Source organism: Triticum aestivum, chromosome 2D, assembly GCF_018294505.1.
Source record: "Triticum aestivum cultivar Chinese Spring chromosome 2D, IWGSC CS RefSeq v2.1, whole genome shotgun sequence".
Classification (NCBI taxonomy): Eukaryota; Viridiplantae; Streptophyta; class Magnoliopsida; order Poales; family Poaceae; genus Triticum; species Triticum aestivum.
Genome location: NC_057799.1, coordinates 622255927 through 622269777, shown reverse-complemented (window position 1 = coordinate 622269777; position 13851 = coordinate 622255927). Strand labels below are relative to the sequence as shown.

The 13851-nt window shown below is 42.7% G+C and overlaps 1 protein-coding gene across 2 annotated transcripts; it reads right to left on the bottom strand.

The window, feature by feature from the left end:
* Nucleotides 1–2651: 2651 nt before the first annotated feature.
* On the bottom strand, nt 2652–8605 carry LOC123055050 (syn-copalyl diphosphate synthase, chloroplastic). Of its 2 annotated transcripts, XM_044478951.1 has the most exons (14): nt 8446–8605; nt 8035–8117; nt 7602–7911; nt 7315–7498; nt 5781–6001; nt 5566–5686; nt 4901–5013; nt 4519–4757; nt 4297–4412; nt 4054–4152; nt 3542–3715; nt 3284–3371; nt 2973–3179; nt 2652–2881 (listed from the first exon to the last, which is right to left on the bottom strand). In XM_044478951.1, exons 1-14 carry the CDS (start codon nt 8552–8554, stop codon nt 2663–2665), a joined length of 2283 nt encoding a protein of 760 aa, XP_044334886.1. In that variant the 5' UTR covers nt 8555–8605; the 3' UTR covers nt 2652–2662. The 2 variants fall into 2 exon arrangements, with proteins under 2 accessions (XP_044334886.1, XP_044334885.1); XM_044478950.1 differs by having other exon boundaries at nt 7602–8117.
* Between the last annotated feature and the right edge of the window lie 5246 nt (nt 8606–13851).

Genomic DNA, 13851 nt, shown 5'->3' with positions numbered 1-13851 from the left:
GCACTGACTTCTACTGCACCATCTTCAATTGAATCACTGTTATGCCTGTTTCAGAAGACTATATCAAATTTTATATTGTGCATGTCTTCCCTGTTATTTCGTTGGTATGACTTGATCTGGAGTCTTTTCATTTTTCAGAAGAGATGAATCATATGCATTCATCCTTCCTTGACTTGGTGTAGGTGAAGATGGCGCTAAAGAATTATTTCCGTGGGCAAAATGTTCTATGCCTGCTACAAGCTGACACTGCTAAGGTATTGATTTTTAAACATCCATTTCTATGGCCCTGATCGGAGCTTTGCACCCCTTCAACTAAGTGCTATTGTCAAGGCAGACAAAATAGAGCTGGCGAACAATGATTTTACTTGCAGTCTACTTGATGGAGCAACCATCTAATTCTGATGTGTAACTGTAAGGTCTCACCCTTGGCCTTATTTCCATGTTCCCTGCCAAATTTATCAAAGGCAGTCCACATGCTTATGCTAGTAATAGAAAGTAGACAAATTTAATATCAACCTGAGGGACATGAAATGCTAGTTATGTCAGAAAATGGTGAACATAGGCTGAGCAGAGCACTAGATGCACGATTGAACAAGGCAGGACGCAGACCAAATAAGAAAATTAAATGTCTATCCAATACTCGTACCTTTTGTCTCCGTTGCCATCTAATTAGGTGTCTTCTAACTCTCTAGGCTACATGTAGATTTGTCCTGTGCTGCTCTTGGACTTGAAGCCCTGGTATCCACACAGGGAAGAGATGTCCTGCATCCAGCCAGAGCTGCTGCAAATGCAACCCCTCACCATACTTCAAGTTTAAGTTTAAGTTTGGAGAACCTGATACACGGAGCTCTTTTAGTTTAAGAACGTTGAGACCCTCTCGAGGACGTCACATCCAGCGACTACAAGCATCTGGGAGAGGAATGGAAGGTCCTCCAACACGCTCAAGCACCTTGCTCCACTTAAATGGAGCGATTTCAAGCTAGTTGCCTCATGTCCAAGCTGTCATGGTCGAGCTCTTAGCTCCGGGCAGCCTATGAGTACGAAGCATTTCAAGCTTGGGAGCATCTGGATCCTTGGGGACAGGGCTTCCCCTTTTCGCATGCAGATCCATCGTCTTCCCCTTCCGTAGCTGTTGTTGATGCTGACCATTGAAATTTTTTGCTGGATTTCCCTCGCCAAACAATGGGGTCAATCAAAATTATTTGGTGGCTAATTGGACCAATCTAGTGGATGGATCTGAAAAACTCAAAAACTAGAAGCCTATGGAATTTGATCTAGAATCGATCTAATCTTTGATCCACCGGATGTCGTGCCCCGAGGAGAGAGATTAATCTCCCCTGGAGCGGCGTGCTGCAGAATGGTGGAGAAAACTAGAATGAACCTTGCTGGACTAACCGCTCTAATACCATGTAGAATTGTAGGATGGCTAAACAATTCTGTTGTATTGTGTTGTAACCCTTGTAGGGGTATATATAGAGTACAATGTGGGTGTAGAACTGCACGCACCAACTAGTTCACCCAAAAGCTCAAGCTATCGGAGAGGGCCGGACATTATACTCCAACATTATTGAAGTGTGTATGTGAATTGCCTAGCCCTTTCCATCAGTTCGGACTTTCATAGCTAACCTCTTGAGTTCAACTCCTGGCTTTCGCAGTTTATCCAAAAATTATTGTTGCCTCCTTTGTGTCCACGTATAGGCCTCTTGAGCCATACCTCTGAGTCTATCCACGTGTTGACTTCCCGCGCCACACGTTAGAGGGGGTGTGTATGTGGATTTCCTAGCCCTTTTCATCAGTTCGGACTTTTGGTTGTGTTGGCTAGTGCATGAAGCTTAACAGTGGGGAGAGGATGGGACTACAAGGCAAGTCATTGTTCGTTGAACCAAATATATCTCTATCTCTCCTTATCTCTAACTAACACGTTTATACTTTTAACAGCAGACACATCACCACGCCCCCTTCAGATCCCACAGGGCACCTACGACACTTGCTAGCAGTCCGCAGAGGTGATTCCCCATGCGTGGACGCGACAAACGCGGCAAGGATGTCGGGGCGGCGACGGGTGGCGGTTGTTGTGTTCTTCACCGGTTCCGGCGCCGTCGGCTGTCTAGCAGTTGAGGTGGAGCTTCCTGTGCCATCTCCAAGGTCAGCCGACTCAATTCCAGGCAAAAATGGACCTCGGCGGCCATCAGGCGGAGCTACAGGACGGCGGGCTCGTCGGCTGTGAAAAATATGATTTTGGCATCGGTGAGCGAGGAGAAGGCGGGAGAGAGCGGCGGGGCTGCGGGATGGTCGCGTGGAACAGTTCCGGCGCAGGGGTCTGGATGGGGGCTATGGCAGGGGCACGCCAAGAAGAAGAATGCATGGGTGGCCGACTATATTGAGAAGCTGTGGCTTTGGGGGGACGAAAAGCCATTATTATTTTTAGGGATTATTGTTTTGAGGGATCTTCTGGCTAGGCTTTAATCCCTCAAAACAAAATTAACTTTTAGGTCATTTGCTAGAGATGCTCTTATAAGCCAAACTCTAAAAAGCAAAGTTCAGCAGAGAGAATATGGAAATGCCCTATTCTGATCGAAATTCCAAGTGGGCCTCATTTCTTTTCACATGCACAAATTTATTTCTTGCACAGGAACATAAATAGGACAGCAGGGGAATCTTCCTAAATGACATCCTGGAAGACGACCTTTGCTATGTGGCTATCAACTGTTTCAGCTGAGCAATGAGCCGAGTAGTAGAAGCTTTTCACCACGTGGAGAAATGTCTGCCTGGTGTCTATGTTGATGCCATGGCAACCCTGATGAATTCGCCAAGATAGCTCTTGCATCTCTATGTCCACTTGCTGGTCCAAGTCTTCTGTATTCTCCATATTTTCCCCATTCTACTTTTCAATCATTGAACAACATTTGGTTATGGTTTGACAGATCACATTCAACTCAAACGGATGACACAGAATGCATGTACATACGCACCTGAGCAAGAACTCTTGTGGCAAGTTTGCGGCAGATGGAAGAGGTGAGCTGTTCGAGCTGGGAATACTCCCAAAGGTTCAGTTTTTGCTCGGCTGAAACATGCCTTCCTGAGGTGATCTCGACTGTGCGGACCAACAACAGAGCTGTATCTCCTTCAATTGATCCATGGCTCTCCTTTGCAGTCCATGCCATGAGCCACTGCTTCCACTGCAGTTGCCAAAGAAAAAAAAGGTTCGATGTTTCATATCTGGTAAACAATTCAGCATCATATAGACAGCTGTATCTAAGTGGAGTGGATTGATGAATTTTACAGCGTCACGAAGACTGCCGGAAGAGTCGTCGTCGAATGAAACGATGTCGATAAGCTCTTCAAGATTCTTTGTTGAATCCTTTGTGCCCCTGCAATGCGTGCACACAAATGTTACTTTGATCATCCTGGCAGGCAGGTATGAAACTCTACTTCGGTTTCTTGAAGGAAATCAGATGATATTCCGTTGCTAAGAAAACTTCACATTGATCATCACAAAACCAGACCCCGGAGAGGGAAAACTACGAAGCTGCATTCATACCCAGTATGTCTGAAGTGAGAGGTCACCGCCTCGGCAAGCACCCACGTGCGAGCCCATGCTAGACGCTCTGCTGCTCGGCCAGATTCGAAGATGTTTGCTGAAGCTAAGAAGTAAGCCGTCAGGGCGCTCTTTGGTGTTCCACCATACTTCTGCAGATGGTTCCTCAAATACCACCTGCACATACTCTCAAGTAAGAATCTACTCACTCCATTCCAAAATAATTGAAGTTCTAGCATTGTCCTAAGTCAAATTTTATTAAGTTGACCAAGTCTATATAAAAATATATGAACGTCTACAGACCAAATTTACTTCAATAGATTCATTATGAAATAAATTTTCATATTGTAGATAGTCGCAGATTTTCCTATAGACTTGGTCAAACTTTAAAAAGATTGACTTAGAAAAATCGTATCAGTTATTATTTTGGAACGAAGGGAGTAGGTGTCATATGCTAGGAGCGCAGATTAATCAAACCTGAGGATAGAGAGGTTGCAAAAATGTCTGTGACTTACTTTCTGAGGCCATTCCACTCAAGTCGGAAGAGTCTTTGATATTCTCTGAAGTCAGCTTTTGCCATTTCAAGGTACAGGTCGTTGCTCACAAGATTCATTCTGAAAAGTGAAGTGCCAGAACCAAGGGTGTGACAAATATATAGCTACTAGAAGTTTCTGTTTTTTCAAGCGAGGCAATTAAGAATTGGTCTAGTTTCACATGCATGTTAGCTGAATACTACTGTTACATAGGATGATTATTACCTGTAGAGGACGTTAGCAATCCAAACATCCGTGTTGCCTCCATACTGATCCAGATACATCCTTGTTTCTATCCGTGGCAAACTTGCTTCCCAGGGGAAGTTCAGTGCGTACTCGACCTGTTTTTTGGAAGTACAAGGCACCATAAAATTCATCACTACTGTCTTGTGAACTAAGGGAAGTAGACGCATATATAATTAACTTTAATATGTTGGCACAAACTACCTCGCCTGGCAGGTCCTTGGTGATGATCCACTTGTCATACAGTTTGTTGGAGGCTTGTCTTTCATGGAGAAATGCACGACAATAGCGCCCAGCCCGTGCCAGGACATCATCATCACCTGGGAACATGAACTGTGAAGCACGGTAAGTGTTGTACATTGGGGTGACAGATGCATCGTTGGTCTCCAATGGGAAGCAGAAGAACTTGCCGTCCTTTTTGTCCTCAAAGTGGTTAAACACGCCTGCATTGTAGATGCACATTAGGCAAAATCGATGCAGCACAACATAGTAGTCATGCATGCGTAAGTGCTACTCCGGATACATGCTGACCTTATAAATCGTGGTTGATCTACACTAGGATGCACGGCAATAGTTATGTATTTACATGGAGTGACGTCGTAGCCATGTTGACGGAGGAGACGGAAACCCATGGCCGTGTCATCAATATCCGGGGTAGGGCAGTGCACGTTATGAGCCAGTCCCTTTCGAGTCCAACGCCTGTTAAAGTGTATATATATAGCTCCTCTCAAACAGGTGTTAAACAAACGCTCATCTCAAATTAGTCCACTGTTAGTCTTTGTGAAAACAAAAGTTCTCTATTAAAAACATACTCCTAGTATTTAGATTAGTTGTTTCGTGAAAATAGTACAACTGGATTAATAATAATATATTCATAATATAAGTTTTCAAATATTATTGTGCTACATATAGGTACGAGTAATAATGGTCATGAATATGTGAGACAATGTTAAAGTCTAACTCATAACTTCGGGGTAATGCGCGTTTCAAACACGTTCCCTTTGTTCAAAAAATAAAATTTTTATTTCTGTTGTAGCAATCCACGTCATTCTACTTTGACTACTACTTCCATATGAATATGTTCGCAAACAGAATTTATATATGAATATATATTTATGATGGAATATGATGATTCTTTAATGGTTTTATCTGACAAAATTGTTTTGTATGTGCCGGAGTGATTGGTAAGTTTGAAGCTCTTGAGTGAATGTATTTTAGGACATCAACTATTTCCACTTAAGTTTGTGTTACCTGTAAATACAATCTAGGCACTGCTCAATTTCACTTGTGAAGTGCCTTGATATCCCTAGACGCATCAGCCGATCGACCACCCATAACTGCTCAAAAATATCCAACGAGTACATACAGGGCACTGAAAAGGGGAATTTATTTGACTGGCAATGTTAGTATGTACTGTACTAACCAATGCAAGGGACTCTCACATCCTACCCAAAAAACAGAATTACCTCCCCCGCGGAACTTTTTGACGAGCCTGTCTAGGAACGCTAGGCATTCTTTGTCGCCGGTGTAGCTGAGGGCAGCAGCTGTTGCAGCAGGCGAGGAATGGAAGGAGCCGTCCAGACACCGCAACTTGAGTAGCCTTTCCCAGTCCAACTGCAAGTCTACCATTCCTTCCACGCTGTAAAGTAGGGTCGTTGGACTGGCGTGTAGCACATCCAGAGGTATCCTACAATTTGAGTCAGAGAGTCTTTTTACGGTAGGGACAGGCAAATATCGGCTGTGCCTAGCCAATAGATTAGATGGTTTAGATTGATCAATACTAGTTAGGAAATCAAGGCAGTAGTATTTCTCAGTCAAAGGGCAAATTTGATACTAGATGAAAAACAAAAAGTGATTGTTTAGCAGATTGATATTTGTCCAGCTTAGCTTCATCTAAGCATATACCCAAATAACAATATCCATAGTACAAATTATGATTCGTACGTCATAGGGATGCAGGCGGACATGTCTGTGCGATCCGCATCCGTCCACGCAGCCAAAATTACTAGTACTAGTTTTAATTATGGGTTTGTGGACAGTTGTGGACATGCTGATGCCGTCCTCATGGCCTTGTAAAAAAACTAAGTGCATCGCTGGCAGATTGGAGAACACACATGCAAAATTATATGGAACTAGATGATACCCACACGTTGATGCAAGAATGGTTTGCAATATATTTCAGTAAGAATTGGGTGTATGGGAAACAGATATTTGAAATAATAATATGTAAAACTGGAAATACATATAATTTTAGTGTTTGATTGCTGTACACTATAAATATCAAAATAGATGGAAATTTTCATGAATGTTTACATGTTGAGGTAGCTTTTTCTTATGAATGATTGCATGTTGAGGTGGTCCTTTTCGAGACGTGTTGAATGATGAGATGGCATGCTTGCATGTTAAGAGAAATTGGTTAGTAGGGGCTAGCTATTTTGATATGAAGAGAAATTGGCATGCTTGCATATTTTGGTACGAACTCAGGTGGCCCAGGGGCGGGTGGCGTACGAACGGGGTCGGGCAACGCATGATTCTCGCAGGCTAATTCTATCGTCCAATGACATAATTAGTAGGATTGTTGCTAATTAACAATTCTGTAAGAAAACAATTGATTTTCATGGGGATTTTCTTTACCCACAGAAAACAACAAGTGTTTTAAGGCTATACAAAAACACGATGTGTTTCCTGTCTATGGAGAAGGTTGAGAGATTCCTCTCTTTTTTCTCTCGAAAGAAAAAGAGATTACTCTCTTTTTTCGCCGGAGGAATATCTTTTGTGGGAGAGATTATCCAAATCCTGGCCTAAATTATCCTTATGAAAAATACCCACAGGCGAATTGTCCAGAATACTCATACAATTGATGATTAAGAGGACTTAATAATAGTACTAGGCGATAGACTAGTAAATTGCACTGTAGAAGTCCTCGAGTTAGATGATGCTTAATTGTATGTAGACTATTCAGTTCGATCTATAAATCGAGGTTTATGTATCTATGCATACTTAGAGAGCTTTAGATTTCTCTTGGCATATATCTCTTCAAGAACAGGGTGATTATAAGGGATGTCCAAATCCAGGTCCTTTGCCTTCTCTAGGATTGCTGGCAAGTTAATCTCGAAGCCACATGGCATCCAGTCCTGTTCCTCTTCTACCAACCTGCTCATATTTTCTTGGATAAATAACACACCTACAACATAAAAGGTTCTATCTACATTAGACACTTGAAGAAAACCTGTAGGTAAGGATACCAAGATTGACCAAAACGAAAAAAAAACCAGTGATCGGTTTACCTCTGTCACACAAGTCGTCACAGTCAATGTTCCAGGACTTCACTGCTACTACACAAGCCAGGGTGCTGATCATCCGATCTTGGACCATAAAGAAAGCGGGGTCACCCCATGAACCATCTGGTAGTTGATTTTGTACAATCCAGTCGATGCATGAGGGGAATTGTGGTTTCTCATCTCCGTCAAGGTTCTTGACAAGGGCGACCAATGCCGTGTCGTAGGCTGAAGCAGTCGTCGCCGTCTCATCATCACCCAATGAACCCAGTGCTGTCCTTATGGCATTGATCATCTCTTGCTTCTTGCTTGGTTCATCCTTAAGGAAGATCCATGTTGGGTTTTGGTCAGGGTTCATTATAGTATGTGTACATTTGTCAGATTGTGTGCAACAGTGATAGTTCGGCCAAAAATGAGTTAATTCGTATGTGTACATGCTCACCGTGTGCCGTTTGTATTCATCAACTTTCCATTCACCCTCTTCTGCCTCCGGATATGATGGGGATTTGCTACTTATCACGAGCCCTAGATATTAGGGATGTCATGCAAGTCATGTGAGATTACTATACACTTCAAATTATGAGCTCAAGCACATTATCACTATTAGATGTAGTATGAAAATTTATCCGGCCGGCTGGCAAACCTCTAGATCAATATCACTCCAAACGTTTAGGTGGAGAGGAAACAAGATTCATAGAAGGAATTTATTGATTCTAAGAGGCAACAAGAGCTTCAATCCAAACTTTTTTTTTCCCGCGAACATGAGCCAAAAACATCTAACGGCAGCGCTCAAGTTATTTCTCAAACGCAGCCAGCATGCATTCACGTCAGGAGATTGATAGATTATGATTACCAGATCGTCGACGCTGAGAGCGTAGGTGCAGGGAAAGCCGTCGCCATGGCTTGGCTGTCGTCCGGTCGAGCACTGGAACATGCCAGCCTGCAGCGGTAAAGGTGAGCATCCTCGAACCTTTTGGATGTTGGCCTAGTGATGAGCTGTTGCATGCTTACCGCCATCACTACGTATTTATACCAGAAGGCTCTAGGTGACGAATCGCACTTGATAATAGACAAGTACTACGGCATCCGTCTTGAATTTATTGGTCCCCTTTGTATTCCACGCCAAAATTTGGCCTTCAATTTAACTAACAAAATATTAGCTTATATACCGCAAAATTAATATCATTGGAAACTTCTTTCAAATAAGAATCTAACAATACAAGTTTTGTGACATATAATTTATATTATGATAGTTAAATCTATAACCAAAATTTAACACAAAATATGAAGGAGACTAATAAACTAAGATGAAGGTACTAGCAGTGAGAGCGACGACTGAGATTTATTTATTCTAACAGGCAACAATTGGCCCCCCGTCCTCCAACTTTGAATTGCAAAGAAACACCACATTTCAAGTTCAGCTCCAGAATTGCCACCACATTTCTTGCTCGGCCCAAAAAACTACCAGTTTCCTTACTAATTTTTTCAATAAACACTTTGACTGCTTTGGGCCGAATTAATCTGATTGTTGGCATACCGGATCCACCTGTAAGCGTTGACATGGTACAAAATAGTCAACACCGTACCGTTTGTTGAATGTTAAGTTGGACAGAGGGCCCACATGGCCCAAACCTTCTTCTTTTATAGCATTTTCTCAAACAGGTTACGCGCATGCTCCCTCCACAGCCACCTCCCGCTCCTCTAGCCACCACGGATGTTTCGCTTCATTCAGCACCACGCCATAGTGGTCCTAGAGCACCGCATAGACCTTCTGAGCACGTCTACTTCCTCCGATCCCTCCTCCACTACCCATGGCGCAAGCTGCTAGCTGTGTTGACTGCAAGAGCTCGCGTAGGCCACTCCATGCCCATTTGACCTCATTGGCAGCGCAAGCAGAGAGCTCACATGTCCCTTGACCACATTCGATTGATGTCCTGCAAATGCACATGGTTTAGTTGTAGCCTTTTCGAAGTAAGGGTATCAATTCCACATGGAGCACATGAATTAACCTTTTGTCTCTTGAAAGGTTTAAATAGCAATGCCTGCAAGTTGTAAGAAATCCAAAGCGATAGTGATATGATGGATACGGTGTAGCGAGTGTAAATGTAAAATACTAAAATAAAAGTAACAAAGAATTTAACGTAAAACATTGAGATCAATAGGGTTAAAGCATTTCCAGGGAGTTCGGATTCCCCTCTAGTGTGCATCTATAGCGGTGCCTAAACATAATGCCACTTCAGATTCCTAAGCCACTTTGCATGTTTCTATTTGTGGGCATTGTCGATACAGATACATGCATACTCGCGGCAGCATCGTATCACACATACCACCACCATTCTTCCCCACTTCGATTATCAAATGGTGATTAAGGAGAAAAAGATCCCTGTGGACATAGCCTGAAAGTTGTTTCTGTTTTACTACCTGTTGCAAAGATCCGGGATGAAGGGAGATAGCCCTGTCACATACCCACCTCCATGACCAGCCGGTTCACCAGCAGTAATAACCTTCCATTCAAAGCTGGCATATGTTGGATGGTCGACTTCACCCAGCATCAGGAACACGATTAACATAAACATGCAAAGGGGATATTAAATCCTAATACCAAACGATCTATTACATACTGGTGTTTCTCCATATCCCCGAGAACAATGGGAAATTACTCACACATCAAGGGCACAAGTGAAAGGAGACGAATCATGATGAACACAATGATCCCACACATATAAAGCAAGATTGAATCCACTCCAACTAATGTATTACAAATGGATGGGGATGAGATGGTGATGATGATAAAGCCTTCGTGATGCAGAATAGCGGTGGAGGAGGCTTGGGTCGGTCCTCCCTCTGGCAGCCTTGGGAGGCAAGGGTTCTTCCTTCCGGATGTGTTTTCATCCACCTCCGTGTCTCTGATCCCCGATCGGATTTCACGAGGTGAAAGTAGTGGATGAGGCGGCGGCGCTGACAGCTCATCGCTCATACGAGCCGGCCCCTCGTATGAAAGGTCGTCTTTGGCTCTGGAGGCGTCGCCGGACCTCCTCCTTTCGCCCCTTTGCTATATTATTTTTATGGTAGTTGATAATAAAATTAAATAACGTGATTCCACCAGCATTTTCATGGGATTCCTTCCATAAGATTTTATTTGCTTCAAAAGACATTACCTGAGGAATACCGACAAAAAGTAGTGCACGAACACGGTAAAATTCCACAAAGCCTACCGTGTAGGCACGAAATAGATATCAAAATCATTACACAAATTGGACTAATTAACTCCTAAATTAATCTTAAAGGTTTGCTTGTCCCCGAGCAAATGCCGTAGCTTGTAAGAAAGAGGTCATCTTTATTATGAGGAGCGGATAATGAAAATGAATGAGTCCATCACACAATTCCACAATCTATCTGGTATGAGCAACTTACAGTGCACTATCATATTTTCATCTTAATTAGATGATTATGAAAGCTTCCACACTTTACTACTATGTGATAATTCACCCATCGTTCAGACGAACAAGTTATCTCGGTTTTTAGATTCATAAGATTATTTTTCTTTTTTCTTTCCCTTCTTTTCTTTAAGAGTCAGGCCAATGCCCATGTCACTACGAATTGCTTATCATTTTTGGGGCATGACATGCAAAGTTATGCATGGCTCTTTACACCAATAATGTGGCTTTTATAAGTAATTTACTTCAGAAAACTTTTTACCATAAAAGTAACTTGTTCTATTATTACTCACTTGGATCATTAGTTATCCAGCTTCACCAATAGTTTAAAAAACTGAAATAAGGTTGATCTATCTCATCTACTTGTCAACCTCTTCTATCCAATCGATACGAAAGACATGGAAGACTTATAATCATCTCTCTCAAGCAAAAATCACATGTGCAACGATGTCCTATGCAAACGGTTTTTACCCTCTTTCAGTGACACAGTTTTAAACCATCGTCTTGCCTGTGTGGGTGATAGGGGGACCATCCCACATGACTAAGATTAATCGCCAGCGAAAAGGCGGAAGAATGCATACGTTTGGCGGAACAAAGCGTAAGTGATGCCCACATCTATCCCAAATGTGAGTCGTCGGACAACAATTTGTGATATATCAAATTTCCCGAGCGGTCCAGCTGGCGCACTCGGGTCGGATGTCATAACTGTCGCACGTGCTATTCTATGGTGCAACTTTTACAATGCAGACGTCATCACAAACAGTTCATGGTTTTAAAACGTGTATGATAAGAATACTATCACAAAAATTTAGTTCGGTCGCATCGTTTGTGATATTGTTTGACATCACACATGGTTTTCAAACACCAATTGTGTGCATGGCCGCACACGTTTACCATGGACGAAATGTGTGTGATAGTATTGTTTATCGCACACATTTTCTCTATGTGAAACGTGTTTGATCATGAGGTATATCACATACGTTGTGCTTTAGAAATGTGTGCGGTGTAATGACCTGCAAAGCATATTTTCTACCTAATCTAATTGCTGCAATTTAAAATTCTATAGAATTCGAATTTAAAAGTAGGCAATAACTTTTTTCATATCCATCGTACTACATGGATTGAGGGTCAAGACATTTTTTTTTCAAGAACAAGAACAAGATATAGTTGCCTGTCATTTTCATTAAGACAAGAGAACTCATGTACAAGCATGAGGAGCTACAAATTGCTGAGTTTATAGAAAGAAAAAATGCACACTTTTGGAAAATCACATATGTCCATACTGCCGAGCTTGTTAATTTGGTCCCCGTTTGGTTTTGGAGTGGGATAGATGCGTACGTAATGCATTTAATGGGCCAGCGTCCACCAGTCCACACTGTATATAGTACACGGTACTGACTGCAATAGCGCCAAAGGGATCGCGTTCACCATTCCGGGCAAACTCCTAGTACCGAGACTGTGGACGTGGATCGCTGGCCTGCATGCACGGCTGCGCCATCACTCGCCCACGAGTCCTGCAGCAACGTCAGAATTGCCGGACGAGCGTCCACCGAATGGCATGGACAGTGCCACGCTGCGTGCCGCCGCAGACAAATGGACGCGTCAGTAGGTAGACTTGTGGCCGCAGCTCGACGTCCGGGTCTGTCTGCATCGTTGCAGCGAGAAGTCATGAGTTGATGCTTGTACTGATGGCAAGCACAAGGAAACAAACGTACTGCCGTCGGCATGGCCGGTGATGTACACCAGCTTCTTGCATCTTCTTTCAGCCTTTTCGAAAAAGGTGGCCTATCTTCCCAGCGCGCACGTTTGAACTGAGTTATTATTGGCCGTACGTGGAGCCTACGGCAAAACGGAAAGGAACCGCTAACCAACTACGGAAGTAGGTTCCGGGCTGGGGGGTACAGGGTGACGAGGCAACTATACGTTCCTATCATTTATCTTTTTAACACAATATAGAGCACTCACACGCGCGCGCACGCTCATCATTATAAATGTACCGTATAAATAAATCTTTGTATTGGTGAAATCATCACAGACGCCTTATAGTTGACAACCACGTCATATCAAGTTACAACGTACCATGAAGACACCAATACCGATTCATGTCATATACCCCATCCGTCTCAAAATTTTTGTCTTAGATTTGTCTAGATATGGATGTATCTAATACTAAAATGTGACTTGATACATCTATATTTAGACAAATGTAAGACAAAATTTTTGGGACGGAGGGAGTATAAGCAAACAAACGTGAATGACTTTGATAGCAAATGCAGGCGCAATGATATAGCAGATATCAGCATTTACAACGTTCGGCCGGCGTTGCGCTTTGCGTCGGGTTTGTTCATGTTTTCTTTGAAGATACAAAACGAAATGACATTTAAACTGCATGTCCAATTAGAAACCGTTTTTATTGAAGCGTTTCTCACATTGAGATTTTTAAAATTAGAACACATGTTGATAGATTTTGATAAAAAAAATTCTATAAGAGGTAATAACACAAGTGGTGCTTAAACTTGCCATCGATGTTCATTTTAGCGCCCGAACTTGAAAAACACACCGAACTCGTTCCATAACTTGGCACACACGGTGCAAATACAGTGTTAATTCCATTAGTGGACGTAAAATACGATGACGTGGCGCCATATTTTGATTAACATGCACATGTGGTGCGCCAACACGAACATATCTTTCTATGATCGGTGGGTCCCACCTGTTACTACGGATGGAGAATAGCCGCTAAAAATAAATCCCACACGGAATCAAACCATCGACCTCGGGCCTGCGAACAAATTGTGTTTTTTCAACACAGTACAACGCAA

Coding starts and splice junctions, on each gene's coding strand:
- LOC123055050 (XM_044478950.1), bottom strand. CDS start 8,554: ATGCTCACCTTTACCGCTGCAGGCTGGCATGTTCCAGTGCTCGACCGG. Junction 3,716..4,053: donor GAGTGGAATGGCCTCAGAAA/GTAAGTCACAGA, acceptor GAGTATGTGCAG/GTGGTATTTGAGGAACCATC. Junction 3,372..3,541: donor TCTCACTTCAGACATACTGG/GTATGAATGCAG, acceptor CACGCATTGCAG/GGGCACAAAGGATTCAACAA.